The 24,767-nt window shown below is 49.8% G+C and overlaps 1 protein-coding gene across 1 annotated transcript; it reads left to right on the top strand.

Moving 5' to 3' along the window:
• Positions 1-9,643: 9,643 nt before the first annotated feature.
• Positions 9,644-22,869, top strand: TFAP4 (transcription factor AP-4). Its single transcript, XM_078605028.1, has 7 exons — positions 9,644-9,947; positions 17,727-17,895; positions 18,486-18,584; positions 20,355-20,531; positions 20,977-21,186; positions 22,142-22,273; positions 22,409-22,869. Exons 1-7 carry the CDS (start codon positions 9,853-9,855, stop codon positions 22,721-22,723), a joined length of 1,197 nt encoding a protein of 398 aa, XP_078461154.1. The 5' UTR covers positions 9,644-9,852; the 3' UTR covers positions 22,724-22,869.
• The last annotated feature ends 1,898 nt before the right edge of the window (positions 22,870-24,767 follow it).

The following is a 24,767-nucleotide window of genomic DNA, read 5'->3' as shown; positions in this document are numbered from 1 at the left end:
TCGAATTTGTGTTGCCGGGTTCGTAGCGCAGTCCGCTAACCACTACACCGCCACTCCCCACATTGACACCCACACAGAGTATACGTCTCCCTTTCGGCTGGATTTACTGTTCAGGTTTATGTTGTACGGTCAGCAATGTTCACATATGAAGTAAGTACAGGCGGTAATACATATGCGAGACGACTTTTGTGTCCACAGTACAAAGTTGATGCAACTGGTAGAAGTTATTAGTAGATATCAGGAAGCACATGTAGTCATGCGCACTTTAAAATATCCATTGAAAACTAATTTCTTAAGAACTGCTGTGTGTGTTTAGTTTGTTGTCTTTCCCGGCACCTCCAATTACCACGGTTGGCTACGAAAAGAAGTTCAACGTACGTTCTCGCTCATTTTACGCCCTGCAATCCAAGGGGAAACGTACGCGAGGATTGGTTAGCAATTGTTGCGCATGGTGGCAAAGAATGTGCACGGACAGAAATGGACTCCAGGGTCACGATAACAATGTCCAGGCCAAGGCACCACCGCATCACGGTTCGATACCGGCAAAAAAACACGCGGACAACACCGCATTATTGGGATTAATAAAGTGTCAACCTCAATCGGTGAGTAGGGACGTTCCCAGTCTGAGATGGAGACGATGAGATCGGATCGGGCGCAGGTGCCGGGTGGGATTTCTTGCACCGCGGGGACCTTAAGGGGAGAGGGATGGCGACATAGAGAGTGACCTACCACCCCTCTCTCCCCATCCAGCAGTGGATTGATCATGGCTGATGTCAAAAGTGACGCTAAACTCAGGATTATTTATACACGGTGTGGTGGCGAGGTAAGGGAATATGTTGGAGCAAGGATGAACCCAGAGACACAAAACGACAAAGACCCCCCCCCACACCAATGTAGATATACTGTAGAGGACCATAGACTGCCAGGGAAAGTGGAGCGGATCAAAAGCACCACGCCCGGTCGCCTTTGTCTCCCCAGGTGCTGATGTTCACCACCGAAGCGGGTACTCATTTTAGGCTGAGTCGACCTCGGAGAGGCTCTGGACCAGTTCAAATATCCGTCGACACAGAAACAAAGATAAAGACATCCCACCAACAGCGGTGTAACCTACACACGCTGTCGGGACAAATGCTGTTAGCGTGCAGCGTATGCACTCGTCCACAAACAAATATTCTCTCCCCCCCACCCCACCTCTCAGTATAGCCATGAACAGACTGTTGGGAGCGAGCGCCGTTGTTGGCGAGCTTAGGGGCCTCGTTCACAAAGACGCACGTGGCACGAACGCTTGGCAACTCCTCCCTCTGCGAGCACCTGTGACTCCTGGGGGTCCTTGCAATCCCTGAAGCCTCTGCCCACAACTCTTGCGTTGTTGCTCCCACCCACCCACTAACCATTGACGCCCTTCTCGCTCTCTCTCTCCCACGCAACACGCAGCACCTCCCCTGCCCCCACAACGCATTCCATCCAGGGTCCCCGCCTGCCTCACCAGCCATGGAATGTGCAGCCTCCGAGCTGCTGCTGCTGCTTCGGAGAAGCAGTCATGAGTTTTCAGAGCAAGACACTAAACAGGACAATCGCACGTTTTGTTATTATGTATTTAATTTGCTTTGAAATTTAGAGAGAGAAAAAAAACAGGAATAAGACATCTCACTTGTGAGTTGAGCGTGAAAAGTTGAGATGTAACGCAGATTTCAGCACGACGATTGTATTACGGCTGTATTACATCAGCTCCAGTCAATAAAAATACCCATAAACTTGGAAAAACGTGTCCAGGCCAGACTAAATATCAATACATGCTTATGTCAAAATATGTAGGCACAATTGAAATCTGGAAACACGCACAAATGTAACTCAATTGAAGTTACTTTCGCAGCTCCTCAATACAGCCACTATTCGAAAGGGGGACCATTACAAATGTTCAACTATATTTAACATTTAACCATCAGGCATGTTCTATCCACTGCTTGATGTAGGTCTCCCCACACAGCCACTATCCATCCCTCCTTATTCCCAATGGAGGGGAGTTAAGTAAAAAATGTTTTAAATATGCATATTCATGTGTACAGTTTCTGGAGTAGCCTCATGGTCAATATCCGAAATGCTGCTAGCAAAGTATCACTGGAGGTGCTGTGATGCCACAATGCACCTCACTCATGCACATGAGCTGGTCTTATCATTCAATATTCGTGGTGGTCGTCCTTTCGGGTTCATTCTTATTTAATCACATACAGAACGAATTATATAGATGTAATTGTGACACGACTGAAAGGTGGCATAACAAATATTTCTATATTCTTTAAAATCGTATATACACAGACACTGAATTATTACCTTGTTATTTATACGTTATTGAATATTGCAATATATTTATCCGTGTAAGAAAATGCAATGTTCATGTTCAGTCACTGTTACCAGGCAGAGGTATAAATTACTCTACAACCTGGTTTTATTTTGGGTGGCAATATGGGATTTGAACCCAATATTAATGCAGTGTTGCTTCAGTAGTGTGACACGGGCACAGCCTTACCACCCTAAGCTACTCAATCATCTTCATGCTAATGTTAAGCTCAAGGCTTATATTAAGTGCACTTTGATGTTTTTTTTTATTTTAGTCACAACTGGACATCCGGCTGAACGCAAGATTAAAAAAAAAGCAGATCAGTTCGAATCCCCACACTTTCATACTGGTACGCGCATTTTCCGGCCACAGCTTACGAGTGATATCTGAACTGGTCCAAGGTACTGCCTTAACCAACCAATACCGACCATACTCTTAGGTTTTTTTTTTCTTCGGTAAAGTCACGTAGGAAAAAAAATAATAGACATAAAAAATAAAAATAACAAATAGAAATAAAATAATAAATCACGACGTTTCGGAGGCAACACAAGTCTCCGTCTTCAGGTGGGACCGTCACAGCTAAATTCACTGTATCAAGTGATACAGTAATTTTTATTTTTTACCTAAGTGACTTTACCGAACAAAAAAAACTAAGAGTATGAATCCTTGCAGTCGCGAAAGCTTCAAATCTAGAATCAATACCGACCAGCCTGGTGAAGTATGGTCAAACGAGCCCAATGACCGACACCGTGTGGCCTTCGTCCATCAGTGGCTTGACAAAGGGCTGTTATAAAACATGTCATTATTTCTACTACTCATCAGGAGAGACAAAAAAAGATCTTACGATACGCATTATGGGAATCGTTACACTAATCATGGAATTCAACACTCGTAATCCCTATCTCACAATGTTGAGACCTACCAACCTACTGCACAGCGAGGCCGTGGGGCGGTGGTTGTGGTGAACAGGTTAACTTTTCACCTTTTACGTTCCACTGCAAACTGAACTCTACAGGGCGGCCAATGTCTTGTGACCCCCATTTAATTATTAAAAACTAAATAAAAAATTCAAGTAACGTTTGATCGAAAACAGAAGTGAATATGCAAAGGGGAAAAATGTTAGAGGTCAATAAATTGGGGCAGGGGGGGAGGGTCACAAGACATCTGGACTAACTATGAACACACAGGGATCCCAACAGAGCCTCTCTGGCCGAGGTTAACGCAGCTCAGTGGAGCCACCGTGCGTGACAGCACTTTGCTGAAACCAACGGGGCCTTCCAACTTGCAGAAGAAGCCCCCCACCCCGGCCAAATTATGGCTGTTGGTTATTGAATATCCCACTGGGCTCTAATGTGCAATGCATTTTTTTTTTTACAAAAGAGACACGTGTAAATATTTGCATTTACTTATTTGTGCCAAAGCCCGACAAGCGGCTTCATCGTCTGCAGAATGCAGTGTCATATGACCGCTACGCAACCCTTCCAACTAACACTTCGAGACGTTGGGTTTCATCTCAAGTGGTCGGAACCCAAGCCTCTAATTATGGAAAATAAACATCACCTCCAAAAACAACGGAAAAATTAAGAGGCAGCTGTCATTTTTCACACTCTTCTCACAATCCTGTAGCCGGAGCAGTAAAAGTAATAAAAAAACAAATGCGTAATAAAATGGCAAGATAACATGTATTGTGAAGGATTTTTTAAATATATATTTTTCGAGTCTGGTGATAGGATTAAATTGGGCCGCGAATTGTAAAGATTACAGCAGTTCTGAAATTAAGTATTCTGTATTCTTTTAGATTTAAAGCTTTCGTGACTCCAGGGATTCATCTTCTTGGTTCTTTCGGTAAAGTCACGTAGAAGGGAAGTAATAAAATAATAAAAATGAAACATAATAAAATAAAATAATTCTCACGACGTTTCGTGACTTTACCGAAAGAACCAAGAAGATGAGCGATACGTTGCGGGGGTGGAGTGGTGGCGCAATGGTGAGCGCAATGTTCTTTGAACCTACCAAGTAACGAACCCAAGTTGAATTCTCAAACCAAACCTAACAGCAGAACATCAGTGGCGAGTGATGTCTGATAAACCTCGTTGCTATCCCCCTATCGAAAACTAAACTAAGTTTTATTTCGATTTAAAGCTTTCATGACTGCAGGGATTCATCTTCTTGGTTCTTTCGGTAAAGTCACGTAGAAGGGAAGTAATAAAATAATAAAAATGAAACATAATAAAATAAAAATAATTCTCACGACGTTTCGTGACTTTACCGAAAGAACCAAGAAGATGAGCGATACGTTGCGGGGGTGGAGTGGTGGCGCAATGGTGAGCGCAATGTTCTTTGAACCTACCAAGTAACGAACCCAAGTTGAATTCTCAAACCAAACCTAACAGCAGAACATCAGTGGCGAGTGATGTCTGATAAACCTCGTTGCTATCCCCCTATCGAAAACTAATCTAAGTTTTATTTCGATTTAAAGCTTTCGTGACTGCAGGGATTCATCTTCTTGGTTCTTTCGGTAAAGTCACGTAGAAGGGAAATAATAAAATAATAAAAAGAAAACATAATAAAATACAATTCTCACGACGTTTCGGCCACAACGCAAGCAGCCGTCCTCAGGTGAAGAACAGGTCTGTCGGAAAGACGCTGCTTGCGTTGTGGCCGAAACGTCGTGAGAATTATTTTATTGGTTTCTTTTTATTATTTTATTATTTCCCTTCTACATGACTTTACCGAAAGAACCAAGAAGATATTCTGTATTCGTTACTCCACATCTTCAGGTGTCGAAATGTCACGTCTTCCGAACTTGTTCCACCGTTTCAGGTCTTATTCGTGCCACGGGAAGTCAAATTGAGCCACATAGGCAGCTAGCTTCGACGGAAAAGACCCGCAGCCACTAACAATACTGGACATCTGTGGGAAATTGCTTCATAGCTCATCGAATTCCTCCAGTCTCAATAAAGACTGTGATTCTGAATTGTTAATGTTGGGGTGGAGAAGGAGCCCTGACCAGCAGCCAGCCAGGAAACTCGAGACGTAAGGTTTTTTAATCGTTTGACAAAACTCTTATTTATATAAAAAAAAAACTGAACAGCTTATATTCTTGGTTCTTTCGGTAAAGTCACGTAGAAGGTAAATAATAAAATGATAAAAATAATACAATAAAATTCTCACGACGTTTCGATTGCAATACAAGCAATCATCATCACACCTGATTATTATTTTATTATTTCCCTTCTACGTGACTTTACCGAAAGAACCAAGAATATGAATCCCTGCAGTCACGAAAACTTTAAATCGATGCCTCAGCTTACATGAAGAAAAGCATAATACATGTTTACCAGTCTGTCATGGTCTTCACAGCAACATTAGAATGTGTAACATAAACAAAATACGAATTCGTCAATAGCACTGCTTTAAAATAAAATAGAATTGATGGTCCCCATGAAGGGTCATTGCCCGAAACGTCGCCTAGCTGTTAATGTTCGATTTGAGGCCAGTGTTTTTGGTGACTAATATGTTGAGTTTGTTACAGTACTGTATGTCTGCGCAGCCCTGCGAATGCAGCAAATAATCCTTTGATTAATAATGATTAATAATACTAATAATACTTTGATTAATCTACTTACATATTTTACATAATCGATTGTGTATCAGTACAAGCATTCTATGCGTATGAATCGAGAGCCAGATTTACAGGGTGCTCCAGATGTCTTGTGACCCCCCTCCCCCAATTATTTGACTACTAACATTGTTTTTAATTTGCATATTTATTTATGTTTAAAATATTAATTTAAAAATAAAGTTTTAGGATAATTAAATGGGGGGGGGGGGGGGGGTGGTCACAAGACTTCTGGACTACGCTGCACAGCAAAATCGTGACGCGCCCTGCACTCCCATCGCCGGCTCCGATTGGTCGCCAGTAATTGGTATCGGTAATCGATTACCCTGATCGATTGACGCGCGCAATCAAAACTAAAATTGAATCTAGAATAGCGTCTCGGCTTCACTTTAAGAGCTCAAGCGCGATTTGCTCGCACTGGAGCCCACGTGGTATGCGCGTAATTAACATAACCTTAATTTGCATAAAATAATTAACATAAATGATTAACATAACTCAACCGTCGCGTACCACCCAATCAGCGCGCGCGTATCCACAACTCGCAGCAAACGGAAGTTGGAGGGGGGAGGAGGAGGGGGGCGTGTGTAGGAGTGGGTGGGTGGGGTGGGGGGAGGTGTGGAAGAGTTGGGGAGAACATTCCATTGGCCCCACCCCAATATCTCAAATCCAACCAATGGGGTGTCGCGCTTTCGCTCGCCACCGGCACGTGATTACCTATCGACCAACGGGCAACAAGAAAACAAAAGTACCCCCACCCACCTCTCTCCATCAGCTGGTGGCCGATGACGCCACGCGCGCACCAATTTGGTTTGCGCATGCGCTTCCGCCGCCATCTTGGTCGGGGGTGGTTTGTGGTGGGGGTTGGATAACTGTCGCTGGCAACACAGCCGGTGGTCGTGACGTCACATGCTGTGACGTCACCCTCCCTCACGGAGTCACGCGGACGGAACCCTTACCAAGATGGCCGCCTTCGTGTCGATCTTGGCAACGGCAACGCACGTGGTCGGCGTGTGTGGCGTTCGTTACAAAGGCGACGGCGTGCGGGCAATTCCCCCTCCCCGCCCACCGCCACCACCCCTCGTCTCTTCGGCACCACGAGGGCGGAGGCGCCATTTGTGATGGTCGCTCATTGAAAGCAGCGCCAGCCCGCCCATCCCTTTCGTTTACATCCCCCCCCCCAATACCACCATCGTCATTGCTCACGATGGCCCAGCCTCCTCCTCCATCCACTCACTATAAACCACCAACCCACCATCATCAACCACTCGACAGGCTGCAAACAACCGCCGCCATTCACTCGCGGCAATTGAGCTATCCAGCCTTCGAACGGCCGTGACCGTGCGACGCAAACGCGTGAAGCGGACAGAAGGGCGGCCTGCGAAGTGTTGTGGTGTTGCGAGTGATCAAAGCAAGGGGGGCTGGCTGGGCTGGGCTCGTCGTTGTTGTTGTGAGGGCAAATGAACACCCCCCCTCCTCCAAGACACGAGGTCTCCCCACACGCGGCGCCCCGAGCAGCAGCAGTCGGAATCCCTCCGCGCAGCTGACGCTGCTGCCCACGAGCTCCTTCACCACATCACGGATGGGGCGATGGGTGCACGCGGGGAGATGTGCAGACGAATCCCTCATTGCGAGTTGTTTCTAAAGTATACTCTTAGGTTTTTTTCGGTAAAGTCACGTAGGTAAAAAAATTATAATCCAAATAAAAAATAGAAATATTTTTTTTTCTCTATTATAATTTTTTCCTACGTGACTTTTCCGAAAAAACCTAAGAGTATGAATTATTACAGTCACGAAATCTTCAAATCTAGAATTGTTTCTCTAAAGTCACATTGCTTTTGTTGAACCGATAATAATCGGTAGGTTCTGTGCAATTTGGTTTTTATTGGGAGGTTTGTACAGACATTGATTTGGGGGGGGGGGGGGTTACACTGATATGGTTAGAAAAATAATTGCAATATTAGTGGCCACGATCGATCCACTCCTGTATAAAGCCCCCCCCCCCCCCCTATCGTCATCATTCACGATGCTGCTATATATATGGTCCACCTGCAATCACAACGCAAGATGATTTTAATCGATCAAGTCTTTAATCACGTGGACGTGAATCTCGGGACGCGTTCCATCCCGGACATTCGCAGGCCTCCAAACATTTCCGAATAAATAAAAAATAAATCTATTTTTACATTAACAAAAAAACTGCCCTTTAAATATGCGAAGTAGAGTCTAAAAACTGGGGTTGGGGTGGCATAACAATTAGACGTTCGTCACAGCTTTTACAAAGTATTTGCCGTAAACATTATTATTCTTTGGTCTTTCGGTCGGTAAAGTCACGTAGATATGTTCAAAGAAAATAACAAAAAACTACGCCGTTTCGATCGCAACACAAGCGGTCGTCTTCAGAATTTGTTTATATCTACGTGACTTTACCGAAAGACTCAAGAATATGAATCCCTGCAGTCACGAAAGCTTTAAGTCAAGATGTATAACTGATGTAAACAGTGTTGAGAGAACAAGAATACGATACAATACTAAAAATAACACCCCACGTGCTTAATTAGCAGGAGCAAACGTGTTTCGACTCAGCTTTCATTCCTTTAATCGAGATATTTTTTAATGTCATGATAAACCTTCATCTATAGCGACTATCACCATGATAATACATATGAAAATTAAGTGTTGTTTTTTTTTTTATTGTGTATTGAGATAGAACATTTGAAATCAGGGGAGGTGCATCATCATCATCATACCGTGTCAACCCATTCGATTCACCCGCTATTCTTGTACAGGGACATTCAGTTTTCAGCTCCATACGGCGTAAAGCAGTTTTAATACGGACAAAACATTTGTGTTGTGTTTCTCCCTTGTGATGGGACTTTATAGGATGAACATTGACATTTTAAGAAAACGGGGTGACCAATACGCTCTAAATTAGTGCGTAATAAGCCACGCGCTGATAAAAAGAATTACAAAATATGCCATCAACCCCGTCAAATCGTGACCCACACAAGTCTCCACTTAACCGAACGTGCTCTGCGGCGACTAAAATTAAAATTAAACACCCCCCCCCGGCACCACGCGGCCACCAATGTAGTGCTTTGTTGACACGTGGGGCGTGCAGCGGAGGCAGCACACGCGGCCCCGGCGGTGGGGGCCCGAGGGGCGAGGGGCGGGGCTCGAGGGGGGGGGGCGGTGCTGCGGCTCGCCCAGCTGTTTCCCGCCATTTTCGGGGCCTCTCCCTCCGCTCTCGCTCCTCTCTCGCTCGCCGCGTGTGTGTGTCCCCAACAGCACCACCACAACAACCACAACCAACACCACCAACCCCCCCCCCGACACCAACACCACCCCCCCTCCACCACCACCAACACCCCCCCACACCACCAACACCCCCCCCAGCCCCCCCCAAAGCCACGCCGTGCTCGCGTCGTTTCTACCACCAGCAGCAGCAGCAGCGGCAGCGTCAGTGTCAGTCATTGAAGTGTCTCGGTGGAACAGTCGCTGAGAGTTGCGAGAGGTGAGCAGCAGCAGCAGCGACAAGGAGAAGAAGCAGCAGCAGCGAGGCTGGGTTAGTCCCGAGTAGTTGCATTTAGATGCAGAAGTAGCAGCAGCAGTAGCAGCTGCTGCATCGACAGTGTCCAGCAGCAACAGCTGAAGCGTTCGAGCGGTGGTCAGTAGTTGAACCAACATCGGCTGCAGGCAGCGGAAGCGGCTTCATCATCAGCAGCAGCATCAGCAGCTGCTTCATCACCAGCAGCAGCATCAGCAGCTCCATCACCATCAAGAGGTGCAGTATCACCATCAAGAGGAGCAGCATCAACAGCAGCAGCAGCTTCATCACCACCATCATCAGGAGCAGCAGCAGCTGCCCTCGCTGCTGCCCCCCCCCCCGGGCAGCATGGCCTACTTCGTGGTGCCTTCGGAGAACGCGGCCGCGGTGGCGCTGGGAGACTTTCGCAAGGCGGAGCAGGAGGTCATCGGCGGCCTGTGCAGGTCGGTCGGGCGGGCGTTGTTGTCGTTTCGAGTTGCGTGCGACACGGTGATACAGAGAGAGAACAAGTGTTGACGAAGGGGGGGAGGAGGAGAGAGAGAGCTGCAACACGGGAGGAGGAGGGACATCGCACGCCGCGCGCGTTGCGCACTTTAAATATTGCGCGTGTGCTCGGTTGTATCGGGTTGTTGTTTTGCACGGCAGACGTGGGCATTGTTGTTGCGAGCGGTAATCGGTGTTTTTATTTAATTTGACGGAAAGGGGGAGCAGCAGCCCCCCCTCCCTCCCCCGTTGTGGTGTTGTCGTTTTAAACGCCGCCCGAGCGCCTTTGGCGCGCGATTGTGTTGAAAACATTGGCCACGTGGTGACCACGCCGCCCCCCATGTTTGTAGGGGAGACGCGGGAGGGAGGAGATTTCGTGTTTGTAGAGGTGGCCGACAGGGAGATGTTGGGGTGGGGTGGTGATGTTGTAGAGAGGAGAGGTTGTAGAGAGGAGAGGTAAATGTGTAGGAAGGTTGTGGTGGGGGGAGATTAGAAGATGTGCGGTTAACGTGGAGATGGCGAGAGGTGGTGGTGTGGCGGGGGGTGGAGATCGTGTTACGGTGATGTGTGTAGGGAGAGATGGGATTCTTGAAGAGAGAGCAGGCACAGATGGGAGTCTGTGGAAGAGAACGGAGATTTTGGGGGGGGGAGGATGGAATGTAGTGGGAGAGGAGAGATGATGGAGAAGGGGGGGGGCGGTTGTTGTGGAGAACAGGGGGAGAAGGGAAGGCGAGAATGAGTCCACTGGAGGGGTGAACGATGGAGATGGGGACAAAGCGGGAAGAGATGTACCGTAGAGAGATGGAAGGGAGAGTGGGAAATTAATGTATTTGTGTGTGTGGGGGGGAGATGCTGGGAGCGGCAGCAGAGGAAGAGTGCGGAGCTAGGGAGGATGAGGAGCACGTGGCGGAGAACGTGAAGATTGTGGGACCGCGTGTCGGGAGAAGGGAAAGAGAATGGAGGGAGGGGAGAGCTTCCCATATGTCAAGTGCGAGAGAGAAGCGTTGTTCAATTAGCTCGTCTTGCACGTGCCGCAGCTACTTCTGCATCAGCAACGATGGCGATGACAAAACACGTGGTGGGCAGCCCACGTTGCACGGAAATTCCACGTTACTCTGGCCAGGAATAGATTTCCCACCCACGCAACATCCAACGTCGTTGGCGGCCCCAACCAAAGCGATGCGCTTTGGCTTTTAATGTTACCCCGGAGCAATCGATGATGTTGATTAATGATCGGGGTCGAGTTTCACCATCGGTCTGGTGTTTGCAGCCTCGATGCAATGAGTGCGTGCTAGAGGTCGACCCCCCGACATGTACACAGGCACGCACGTGTAACTACTGTCATCCAGTGGGGAGAATGGTACGAAGTGCAGTTGTGTCTACGGCTTGTAGTGGCGACACGTGCTGCTTTGGGAGTATTTGCGTCTGGTTTGACTTGACTACGCGGTGGGGAAAGAGGGATAGGGGTGGTCCCATAGCAATGCAGAATAACTTGCTGCAGCATGGACGAGTAAGGATACTAAAACAAGAATTTTTTAATAATATATAATCAAACGCACTTAGTATTAAGTGGCATTATTTAAATCACTCGTACGCACCTTTACCGAATATGCACTTGTAAGCTAATCAGAGTTCGTCGCTTGTTAGCTACATGGATGGGTCAACAGTCTGGGAATCACAGATGCTGTGCAGGATTGGAAGGTGGCAGTACTGTATATGGATTTATTACAAAATATTTATTGTTTGGTTTCCTTCCAAGTGAAGTCCGTGACACTCGTTAATGGAATTGACCAACCATCCCGGTGCAGTATCTTCTTCCACAACGAGTCTTGAGACTCGTTTGCCGATGTGTAAACATTGTTTCATTGCGGTGGTATAAGTTAATACAGCCACGCTATATGGCTGGGGTTATCACAAGTACTGTATGTACCGTTTGCAACATGTTATTTACAATAACGGGGTGGTTGTCATTGAGTGTCTTGAGAAATGTAATTTAGTATAAAGAGGTTTACATCGAGTCAAATTCTACATTTACGCATTGCGATGGTAGTTTTAAAAAGTATTTTGAGACCGATTTATAAAATTATAAGACGCTTCGGAAGTAAATGATCGGCCAAAACATGTTCCCAGTGTCTAAAGTTATACAAACTGGTCACTAAGACGCATCCCCAGTTTTTGCTATGGGAAAGTGGATCTTATAAGTCCCGCCTTGATAGACGCATTCCATTCAAGACTTCATTTATATTTTATCACAATTGATTTAAGACGCCGTAAACAACTGTGGTTATTTGTGCAAGTGAATTGATGTCTCGTACATCCAATTATACATGGGGGGGGTGGGGGGTCAATGGGTGGGTTTTTTATATGTAAAAAACTATTCAACTTAAACTTACTCCGAAATATCCGATCTGTTATAGTCTGTACCAAAAGGACGACATTTTTTTCTGAATCTTTTTGGTGCAAAACCATCCCACGCGATGCGCGTCTTGACGAAATGGGCATTGATCAGGCTTCTCTCGCCCGGGAGAGCTCTCCAATTGCTGCCGGTGAAATCGTTTTGTTCGTCGGACAAGTATCGAACAAAATGAGACGATTGGAAAAGGGGGTAAGGAGGTGGGGGGGGGAGAGAAACTTTGGTTCGCAGCAGCAGCAGCAGCAAGCACGTGGACTGGGGTAGCCAGCGCGTGGAGCCTGTAAATGAATGGGAGAAGGAGTGGCGCCGCTCATCATGGGGTTGGGCAGAAGGAGAAATTGCTGCTGGGCACCTCCTAATGCCTTCCCCTCCCTTTCCTTTCCTCTCCCCTCCGGACTGGCCCAGCCCTCAGCAGTCGTAACTCGCGGTTTCCAGGAGACACCGGGGGGAGGAGGAGGGTTGAGAGAGAGCGGGAAAGGCGCGCGCACGTGCAGCGCCTGAATAGGGGCCCATCCATTGAGTGCGTAATGCATGGTGGAGGGGGGGGGTAACCCAAATGCGTACGCTTGTGCGTATGGGGGCGGGGGCTACTGACAATGTGCGTACGATAGTAATTTGTCTACATTGGCCTTCAAATGAGTTGGATAGTGCGGCGGTGGACTATCTGTTTGCTTAAACACGTTAATATTACTCATCCTTGATTGTTTCTAAGTGGATTAAATTTTGGCCGTTCTATAGGATTCGGGGGCGTGGGGGTGCGTCTAGTTTACGCAAGGGAGGGGGGAGCAAAAGTACGCATGCATATAGGGAGGGGGGGGAGTGTCACGTTTTGACAGATTTTTGCATACGTACTAAGATGATTGCAAGAGGAGCAGAGAGCAGGGTTGGTTTGTGTGGGTCTGCGTGAGTGGTGTGGGCATGACACGGTGCAGCATAGGCGAGAGCGATGTGTGGTAGAGTGGTGGTGTAGATTAGCTAGCAGTGTACGTGGTTAACAGGATAGAGCGGTGTGGTTCTGATCGAGTGGCGTGTGAGTGGTGGAGCATGGCTGGTCGAGGCCATAGCGGTGTGCGTTTATGAGTAGGGTAGATTGGTGTGGGTCTTTCTGTGGTGTGTGTCGGGATGGGGTAGGCTACACTGGAGTGTGCTTGCACGAGTGGTGTGAGGGGGGGGTGTCGTTGTAGTCGGCTAGAGCCGTGTCAATCTATGATCGATCGTGGTTTTTGGCTCTTGGAGTAGGATGGACAATGGCTGGCAGGCTACATTGCTGCGTGTCGCGTCTCTAGAGATCAGTGTTCTTCTCATTGCAAGGCGCGCGGGCCACTGGCGGCCCCTGATTGCCTTTAGTGCGGCCCCCGACAGTACACAAATGTGACCCCCCCCCCCCACCATTATCATGCTGCTGTCAAACCCCAGTGGTTTCAAATGTGTGGCCGCCCTCGCACTGATGATGTCTTATCGGCGAAAGTAGGGCTCCATTCCCTGAAAATTCGCGAGGAACACTGGGTGGGAGTGGGGGGGTTAGAGTGTGGGGGTTAGAGTGTTGCGGTTCGCGTCTCCGTACTGAGTTGGGGGCCATGGGGCAGTGCACGTGGCGCCCCCTGTAGGCCGCAACACGTGCACGGCCACAGCTGATGGAAGCTCCCGCCACGTGACCGGGGAGGGGCCGTGGAGGGGGGGGGCGGGTGACGTGGGGGTGGGGGATACGACCGTGGGTAGGGGGAGTGGCCGTCAGTTGGGAGGGGGGTGGGTGACGTGGGGGGAGGAGGGAAGCGGCCGTGGGTTGGGGGGGGTGACGTGAGGGGGGAGGGAGGGGTCGTGGGGGGGGTGTGACGTGCGGGGGGGGGTGTGACGTGAGGGGGGGAGGGGTCGTGGAGGGGGGTCGGGGGGGGAGTGACGTGGGGGGGGAAGCGACCGTGGGTAGGGGGAGTGGCCGTCAAGTTGGGAGGGGGGTGGGTGACGTGGGGGGAGGAGGGAAGCGGCCGTGGGTTGGGGGGGGTGACGTGAGGGGGGAGGGAGGGGTCGTGGGGGGGTGTGACGTGCGGGGGGGGGTGTGACGTGAGGGGGGGAGGGGTCGTGGAGGGGGGTCGGGGGGGGAGTGACGTGGGGGGGGGAAGCGACCGTGGGTAGGGGGAGTGGCCGTCAAGTTGGGAGGGGGGAAGCGGCCGTTGGATTGGGGGGGGTGGTGACGTGAGAGGGGGGAGGGGTCGTGGGGGGGGGTGTGACGTAGGGGGGGGGTGTGTCCCCCTTTAACTGTCCGCGGCCACATGGCGGACCAGTCACCGTGGTTTTGTTGCCACTACACGAGGGATGGGGCCCTCTCTCCTAGCCAGGCTCCCGACAGTCTCGTAAAGGAAAGCGGCGGTGGCGGTAGCAGCAGCAGCAGTCTCTCATTGTGACTGTTCAATGGACGGGCTCCCGTGTTTCTTTTTTAAATCCTTTATTAAATCCTTTATATTAAGTTCGCTTGCTTGCTTGCGTGCTTGCTTACGACCGTGCAAATCTTTCGGTCGTTTTTTAACCCACTTCCCGTGATCCAATCGAGCTGACATTTTCCACACAGACTCGTTGTGCCAGACAATTAATGTTCGTGAAAAAAAATTCCCAAAATGTTACACTTTTTAGGCAAAACAAATTTATTTTACATATATTCAAATAGAACTCATTCACAGTATAAGAGCCCAGAGCGTAACCCCTCCACAGGCCGTGGCGGAGTAGCGCAGTTGGTAGCGCCCTCGCTTCCCATGCCAAAGGTCGCGGGATCGATTCCCGCGTCCTCCACAGGCGAATATATTTTTAAATCCTTTATATTAAGTTCGCTGCCGCGCATATATAAAGGATTTATAGTGAAAAACTTTGTTTTTACGGGTTATACTTTTTGTTGCACGGAGTTGCCCCTCGTCAACAACATCTGTTCGTCCAAAGTAGCAAATTGTGTTGTTTACAAGCCCGATTTTTTTTTTTGCTGAACGTGACCACAAAAGGTGGAATTGCGCGCGTGGGTTTGGTGAGGAGGAGGGGGGGGTCTTATAGAATTGGTGTGCGTTGAATGAATGAATCCTGCTGGATATTGTCTGTCCGGATAGCTGACGAGCTTAAATAATGTGTTTGAATGTTGGGGGCCCGTTACCGGAGTTTTGGATTACGTTCATTTTAAGGAAAGCATCGTTTGTAATCCCCGGTGCAAGGCAGAACAACGTCGATGCAAGTTGTTGAAAGCTTGTGTCCCCGAGCCGGCGGTCCTGTGGACGATGCGGCCACAATCTGCAAATGATTAAGCTGCTGCTGCTGCCTGGTTTGGCCCTAACACTCACGCGTAAATTATTATCAGTCCATGACGACACGAGGAGTCCCCGATACAATACACAAAGGGTCCAATGGCTCATTGATGCGCAGAGTTGGCAGCAAATTGTGACAGGTGAGCATTCATTTAATACCCGAGGGGGTTAATACAGAACATAAATAACAGCAGCAGCACCACCACCAAGGATGGGAGATCCTCACAGCCACGCGAGCCAGCTTTCAGATTTCAAAAAGGGGGAGCGAAATCTGTTGTCATGCAGGTGCTAGGTGGATCATAATATCGCATGATCGTGAGAGGAAGGCTGGTCTTGTGGAGGCTTTCATACAGCGGTGGATTAGCCATGGCTGATGACGAAATGAGCAACAAATATACGCTGGGAGGAGGGGGGGGGGAGATAGCAGTGGGGGGGTGGTGTGAGGTCGGGGCTTTGCCCACTCGCTGTGGAAGAAGCTACAGGTGGCTCTGAAGGTCCCAAGCAGCACAAGGCCTGGGGGTTGTGGAGTAGGAGCACTCCATGGTGCTGCTGCTGTTCGGGCTCCCAATGGCACGGGCTTTGTCCCAATGAACCTTATATACCCCGCATGAGCAGTCACCCCCCCCCCCCGCCCGCCACCTGTGTGAAGCCACCTTTGCTGTTTAACATCGAGCTGATGCACCTGTCATTGTCACGTGACTGTACCACCTACATGTTCGCAAAGTACCGCTGCGCATGTGATGAATGCCCCCCCCCCGTGAGCATTCTCTAAGCACGGTTGTTCGGAGCGTTTTTTGCTAATCGGCTTGTCTTTTAGCTATTGCACCAAAACGCGGCTTATTGGAAGCAAATGCGAATACATATTTAGATTTACTTTTTATCCCTAGGTTAGAAATACGTGTGATAGCAAGGTCACAGTGATAGCTGCTTTTGTGGCACGTTAAAGAAGGGCACCGTAGTATGCTTTATGGAGAACATCGTTTTGGTGAGGGAAGAAAAATGCAATATGAAACGTCCGCAGAAGAGGCCAGTAAATCGGAAGACTTTATACAAAACAGTTTAGACGCTAAGCGTTCTGCCCATGATGGACACTGTATATACTACCGACCAACTTAATCATGTATCATAGTTTATTTGGGATGTTGGCAAGATGTTAACTACCTCGCCTGGTATGCAGAAGGTCGTGGGTTCGATCCCCATCCTGACGCCTGCTGTATATTTGGAGTTGGCGTGTCTCTCTCCCCGTGGTCGCGTGAATTTTTCTCCAGTTCCTCCGATTTTTTTCTTCATTTAGAAACATGCGTTTAGAATATTTGGCTGTTAAAAATTTCCGGAGTATAAGCCACTTGGTTGAGCTATCATTTGTGGCCAGGTCGCTTATGACAAACTAGCTATTAGCTCAGTGGGCCTTACCTGGTCAAATAAAAATTGTTTTAGCAAAAAAAATAGTTGAGTTTTACTTTAACCTGCTTGGCTCATGAGCCAAGTGGAATGTTTAATTTTCATGATATATCACCTGCCAGGATTATGGTTTGTGGTTTATGTGTTAGCGTTAATCACAAAAAAAATGAACATGGCAGAATGCTAGTTTATGAAGACGTTTACCTCATGCCATGGATTTAACAATTTACTGATTGATACGGATTGTTACGCTAATCTTACATGCTTAAAATTGTGCCTGTAATTTTTATTTATTTCCGATCCAAACATTTTTAGCACTCTTTTAAAATGCACACTGCTATAAATGTATGCGTACATGTACAAAAGGGCTGTACGTTTGCATCGTTAACCTGATTTGTGACCTCGGATCATGTCCCTGAAAGACAAATTGGAGAATTGTAACTCGCACCCTGATCGTGACCTTAAATGGTGACCCTGGAATTGTGACAGTCCACCGAGTCGTTTGCGCGTCTCTCAGAGAGATACCGTGCGTCTCGCCTAGACTCGCTGTGTCTCACCCAGACGTTGTCTCTCACCACTGTCTCACCCGAACGCTGTGGGTCTCACCCAGACTCTGTTGCTCACCACTGTCTCACCGTGTCTCACAGCCTGGGTAACGTGTCGGTGGGCTCCCCCGAGAGCCAGCGTGACACGGAGCGGCGCATCCGCCGCGAGATCGCCAACAGCAACGAGCGCCGCCGCATGCAGAGCATCAATGCCGGCTTCCAGTCGCTCAAAACCCTCATCCCGCACACGGACGGCGAGAAGCTCAGCAAGGTACGCACCCATCGGCGTGCGCATCTCTTGTGTGTTTGTGTGCCAATGACTGGTAGCAGCGGTGTCACGACCTGCCTCGGAGTCGCTAACTCTCGACGAGTGAGGAGCAGCTCATAAACTAGCAGGCACTCATTTTTTTTATCGCAAACATGATTAACCCAGATAATACGCCCATGGGTTACAAGTTAAAACAGATTGTTTTGAGTTTATCCGTTGATACCAATTCAATGCTGAGCACTGTCAGTGCACACAGGTGGCTTTATTTTTGTTGCTTTTTCTCACGTTGAAGTATTTAGTAATCATCAGGCATGTTCTGCGCGTAACAACGTAAGGGAGGCGGGTACTGTGGTGGGTTGGGAGGACTTTGTATTCATAAAAACCCCGCCGTTGTATGTAGGGGAATGACGGTGTGGCCATTGGTGCAACTTGTCATTCCCTCAGCAACCCAGGTTCAATTCGTCGCCGTAATTTATACGACGACTTCAACAATTCGATCCAATTCTCGAGCTCTCGCTAACGTCGCATCAAACTATAACTTCAGAGAATCGATTTAATTACAAAAGCCACGCCGACTTGTTGCCGTGCCGCAGGCCGCCATCCTGCAGCAGACGGCGGAGTACATCTACTCCCTGGAGCAGGAGAAGACGCGGCTACTGCAGCAGAACGCTCACCTCAAGCGCCTCGTGCAGGTGAGGGGCGACAGCAACGTCACGCGGGGCAACCGTGCTGATAGCCCGGCTCCCCCACGGGCAGCGAGTCGGCAACGCGATCAATGTTGTGGGGAACCTTCCACGGCAGCAGGATCGGGGGGGGGGAGTTGGACTTGTTTCTTTATCGAGAGCCCAGTTGGCGTTGTCACGCGCCACGGCCTCGCTGCAAGAGGCCCCGAAGATTAGACCAACGGTGTTGTTGCCAGGTAGAAAATATTCCCCCCTACGACCCAATTAATGTGACCTAGTTGCTTGCAGTGATGCGTGAGTATGTAGTTTGTAGGCCACTTAAAAAAAAGTGGCCGCGGAACCGTGTGATGCAAAGTCGCGCGCTGTATGAAACGAGGTCGCGGGCCCGTATCTGGGCCACAGGGTTGCAGTCTACTGCTCATTTCTGCAGGAAATTATGGGAGGGTCTGATGTCAAAAAGACGTGAAAGAATTTGTTGACGCGAGTGAGCCATGAGGCGTCGATAAAAATTAAGTTTCACACACACAACTCATTTGTGGCGTTAAACGTGCCCGCTTTAACGACCGCTTCCCGAGCGGGCGATAAGTTGTATCTAATTGGGCTCTCGTCAGATTGAATGAAGTGCAATAAGTTTACTGATTTGGAATGACGTTCGGCTGGGGAAATTATGTGAAAGCCACGTGACCGGTGGTAGTTTCCAGTCCTGAGCAGCAGGGGGCGCGCTCGCTCCGTCGCTCACATGGAGGACACGTGGTTAATGTTCTTGACTGCAGCCGTTCCATTGGTTAATTGCTCCAGCCACTGATGAACGCAAGATCCTTCCCATTGCGCCGCTAAGAGAAATGGCTTGGAGGTTGTGTTTCGGAGCTGCAGTTTGGGGTTGCGCACTCGGGTGATGCGTCTGGATGGATGAAAATATAATTAAAATGTGACGCGCTGGTGCATCGAACTGGTATCACGATGTAACACGATTTTTGTTCCTGGGTAGTAAGTGTTATTTTCTAATTGCTTATGCCGCAAAAGTATATAAAATGGCTATTATTCCCCACAAACTTTGCTTTTGTGACCAGGACTTTACGTGAAGGAATGACACAAATGCACACCACGTTTTCTCATTGAAAATAGGTAAATTTCAAAGTATCACTGTCCTAGTTACAAAAGCAAAGTTTGTGGGGAATAGCCATTTTCTGTACTTTTGAGGCATAAGCAATTAGGAAATAACACTTACTACCCAGAAACTAAAAAATTTTTTTTGCTACACAGTGATGTCTCATCGGTAGACTAATCGGTTACTGTAGTTATAGCTGGATATCTCAGCTCTAGTTGTCTCACCTCTACCTACATTGTGGCCTCCGTGAGTGCCACGGTGGTGAGATTTAAAATACCTCGCCTGGGATACAGGAGGTTGTGGGTTCAATCCCGACCCTGACGCCTGCTGTATATTTGGAGTTTACATGTCTCTCTTTCGTCGCATGGATTATTCTCCGGGTCTTCCGGTTTTTCCCTCCACATTTAGTATTTGGCTGCTATAAATGTCTACGTGATGAGCCGCTTAAGTTGAGCTATCATTTATGATAGCCAGGTCGCTTCTGAAAAAGAGGCAATGTAGCTCAGTGGGCCTTACCCGGTCAAATAAAAATTGTTGAGTTGAACAGATGAGTGCACCTCCGATTTAGCGTGGTTGGCGACGTACGTTGCGAAAGGAGTTGAACGTACGTACCGGTGCGATCGTCTCGCCGTCTGCTTGAACGTGCGCGTTCGTCCGTGCGCGTCACGCAGGAGTGCGACGGAGGCTCGCCGCTGCGGGCGCGACGCGGCGCGGAGGAGCGCGACGAGGGGATCGGCTCGCCGGACATCCTGGAGGAGGACAAGGCGGAGGAGCTGCGACGTGACCTCCTCGAGCTGCGCGCCTCCCTCGACAAGGAGCGGCGCCTGCGTCTCCTCCTGCAGGAGCAGGTGTGGACCGTGGGGGGACGGAGGAATGGGGCTGGATGGAGGGGTATGGAGAAGGGAGGGCAGGCGGGCAGAGGGACAGACGCGTAAGGGATGAGAGTTCAGGGTGCCTGGAGTGGACACACGAGACTGGGTTAGGAGCCAGGAGCGACCCAGTTGGAGGGGTTCGTGCCGATTCCACTTGGTGGTTTTGGAGCGCGGAGCTCCCCTGGGGCGTTAGGATTGGCGCCACTCTGGCAGCTCGGTGACTTAACATCGTGGTGAGTGCAGTGGCCGCTGGTGCCTGCAGGGGTCACTTGATTCTCATAACGTGCAATGTACACGAATCCAGAAACGTGGATTCTTATGCTCGAGGACGCATCGCGTATCTGTCTACTTCTGCTCGTGCGTACGTGCGTGAGTGTTTGCGGTTGCGAGCGTTTATTTGTTTGTTGCCCGGGCTGAGCAGGTGCGCTCAATGGAGGCTCAGCTGTACCCAGAGAAGCTGAAGGGAATCGCTCAGCAGCTGCAGATACAGCCACCCCACCGGGACACGGCGCTACGGATCGACCCGCAGCAGCAACTACAGATTCACATTCAGCAACAGCAGCAGCACATGCTGCAACAGCAACAGCAGCATATCCTAGGACACAAGCTACAGCCGCAGCGTTTGTCAGAGGTGCGTGTGCTGGTGTGTTTATGTTGTCGGTGTTGGTGTGTCGGTGTTTATGTCGGTGTGTGCGCACGCTTTGAGGTCTGCACGTGCACATTAGGCATGTAAATGCTGCAGCCCGGGTCTCTCCTGAACTAAATCTACTGGACGCCTGTGAAAAAGAGCTTTATATTCTTGGTTCTTTCGGTAAAGTCACGTAGAAGGGAAATAATAAAATAATACAAATAAAACTATTAAATTCTCACGACGTTTCGATTGTAACACAAGCAATCATCACACCTGATGATGATGATGCTGCAATCAAAACGTCGTGATAATTTTATAGTTTTATTTTATTATTTCCCTTCTACGTGACTTTACCGAAAGAAGCAATAATATGAATCCCTGCAGTCACGAAAGCTTTAAATCGAAAAAAGAAGAAGAGCTTTTTATAGCTCCATCGGATTCCTCCAGTATGAATACATATTCTAATTCTGAAATCCTACACTTGCATCGCTCCTTTCCTGGCTTCACTTCTCTGTCTTCCTAGCCAGGAAGCGTGTGCAACTACCAAATCCTTGTCCTCACATTCACATCCATCCACAGCCATGCGCCTCCTCGCTGCCTCTGCAACCTCCTCCCAGCGGCTCCTTCAGCTCCCTCCACTGCACTGACTCTTGCCACCTCAATCCCAAGATCCGCTTCTCCACCATTGGCGGCCAATCTTTTAGCCGCTACGCTCTCTCCTCCGGAACTCCCCAGGCAACTTCCCCCTGCTCCCTCCTCTCTCTCTCTCTCTGTCTCTCCTTAAAATCTTCCTCTTCACCTACACGCTCTTGAGACATTGTTATGTTATAAGCGCATTACAAATCGCAGTTGTAATGGTTCACCCCCCCCCCTCCCTACACTAGCAATTTGATTGTCATAATATGGTGTTAAGATTTTTGTTCGAGGATTGATTCGTGTGTATGTGTGTGTGCAGCCCCAGCAGCACCCGACAGTGATTGTTCCGGCACCGCCGCCACACCACGTCACCGTGGTAACCATGGCGCCGCCCTCCTCCGTCATCTCCAGCGCCTCCACGTCCCGGCAGAACCTCGACACCATCGTGCAGGTGACGCTGCTCGCCCGCTCGCTCGCGACTGCGCGTGTTGAAAAAGGAAACGGCGTACAAGGTACGCGCACGTGCGTGGTTTCAAGAAGGATGGCGCATAACGGTACCGTGTGCGCACCGCGTGTGTGGGCGTAGGCCATCCAGCACATAGAGGGGACGCACGACGGAGGGCGGCCGCTGCACGCCGTGGCGGCCGTGGCGGCCGCGTCGTCGTCGCCGCTGCGGAGGGCCGGCTCCCCCTCGGACGAGGACAGGGACGACGCGGACGAGGGCGCGCGTAGCGAGGTCATCATCAAGCGGCTGCGGAGGCACGTGGTGGCGGCCGCGGCAGCCGTGGCGGAAGTAGAGGAGGAAGGTGAAGAGGCGTCGGATCGTGGCCACGACGGGAGCCGGGTGCCGCTCCGGCACGAGGGACGCGTGGTCGTGGAGATGATCGAGCAGGCCTCGTGATGGCCGCCCCCTCAACCCCCCCCACCCCCCTCCCACCACCATCGCCGCGCGCCACGCACGTCGCCGCGCTCCGCGGAAACGGCAAAACCAGTCGGGTGGAGAAATAATTTGAGCAAACGAAAGCGGTCAAAGAAAGTGTCGCTAAAAACGAGGAAAGCGGACAGAAGCAGTAATGTGAAGTCTCCAGGGCAGCTCTGAAGTGCTGGAAGGGTCAGAGTGGGAGGGGGTGGAGTTGAGGCCTCCATGTCATCGAGCCGAGAGCGAATGGCGGCAGCGTGGTCACGGACATGAGGTCGCACGACACAAAACACGGGGAAGAAACGTGGCGGTGGCGGGTACGCAGCCCCCCCGCCCTCCACCCCCCCCCCCCCACCACGGAAAACGAGTTTGTATCCCCACCCAAACATTGTGATGTCTTGTCGCGCAAAACAAAAAATAGTTTTAAACCAACCACAACCCCTGATGAAACCGTGCCCCCCACCCCTGCTCTCCCACCCTCACCTGCACTCACAGGCAGGTGCGATGCTCAGCTCGGATGTCTCTTGCGAAAATGAAAGCACTTAGATTGTTTTTTTTACAAAAAAACACGCGCGGCCTACGGTTGGCGTAGGTTGACGTACAACAAAAAAGTCAAAAAAATGTTATCGAGTTCCTTAGTTTGCAGTCATTTTGAAGGCTGTAGAGTAGTAGCGTTTGTTGAAGTTAGGTGTAAGTCTTAATCATGCCTTGTTAGCTTATTTTAATTTTATTGTTTTAATTTTTTATGACAAACTATATTTTTGGTAAAAAAAAAGAAAGGAAAATAAGCTGTGCTGTTTTTGAGGCTTATTTTCGTGGCTAAGCGGTTGCCTGTGTTGAAGCCAGCGCAGGTCTCTTTCAGATACTTGACGGACAAAAATTTACTAATTCGCCTACGTAAGGCTGCAGCGTGAAGACTTGGGACATTTTAGATTTTCAAATCCCGGTCTCTGATTGGGTGGTCTCTTAATCTCTACTTTAACTGGCTTAATCCACAAAAGGTACAATCCAACGTTTGACCTTAAGCCGCTGAGGTTTGACCTTTTTAAACTTGGCCTAGGCAGGAGCAGCAACCGGCTCTTCACCCGGAAGGTAATCCAGTGGCAGTGGTGTCAAGCAAACAGTTAAAACGAAACAAATGAAAAGGGACTGTAGTTGCTCTTAAGGTGCGCGAGCGGCAGGCGTGTTGTGTGCGTGTCAGCGCGAGTGCTCTGTGCCTTTGAACTCTGACATGAAGTGGAATTGGGGGGGGGGGGGGGAGGGGTTTAGGCCGGCACTGGGCAGCGAGCAGTGGATGGGGGGGGAGGTCGGCTATAGTGTATATTTTCTTCTGTGTTTCCGGCGCCGTGCGCGACTTCGCACACGGTTGTGAGCACCGCCGGATTGGTGCTACACACATAGGGGCGCGAGGGTGGTTGGGGCCGGGGGTGGGGAAGTGGGGTGCCTGCCTGCCTGCCTGCGCGAGCCTGAGTTCTAGGCACGTGTGTTGTGTGTGTTACCTGGGCCGCGGCGTCGACACGCTTGCTCCAGGCATTACAGGGAACTCTTTGCGCTGCGCAGTTGGGAGTGGGTGGGGACTTTTAAAAAATCTTTGTTCTGTGGGCAGCGTTGGGGGTGGGGGGGGTGCCCTCCTACCGGCGAGCCTCGAATTGAAGCGACCGCAAGGCAGAGAGAGGGACCCGTGCAGGTGACTGGAGTCGACTGATTCACACTCCGGAGCTCTGGTTTGCAGAAACAGCTCTTCTCTTTTGCATCGACGTTTCGTCTCCCCGCGGTGTTGTCCGTCATCTCGCGGTTTCGCGGTTTTAGTAATACCCATAGCTGCTGTGCGGAGGGGGGGGGGGGTGGTGAGGTTACAGCCGCTGAACCCCCCAGCCCAAGCTCGCCGGCGAGAGAGGGTCTCTCAAAAACAATCGCACGACAACTGTCGTTCTCTAAATACTGTATATTCGTCGAGCGAAGTGAATTGACACCTCGTGCTTGGCTGTTGTTTGTGGCAGTGGCTGGTCGCTCCTGAACTAGTGGC

This window comes from Lampetra planeri, chromosome 23 (genome assembly GCF_965212315.1).
Source record: "Lampetra planeri chromosome 23, kcLamPlan1.2.h2, whole genome shotgun sequence".
In the NCBI taxonomy this organism is placed as follows: domain Eukaryota; kingdom Metazoa; phylum Chordata; class Hyperoartia; order Petromyzontiformes; family Petromyzontidae; genus Lampetra; species Lampetra planeri.
The sequence above is the reverse complement of the archived record's forward strand: the minus strand, read 5'-3'. Positions and strand labels throughout refer to the sequence as shown.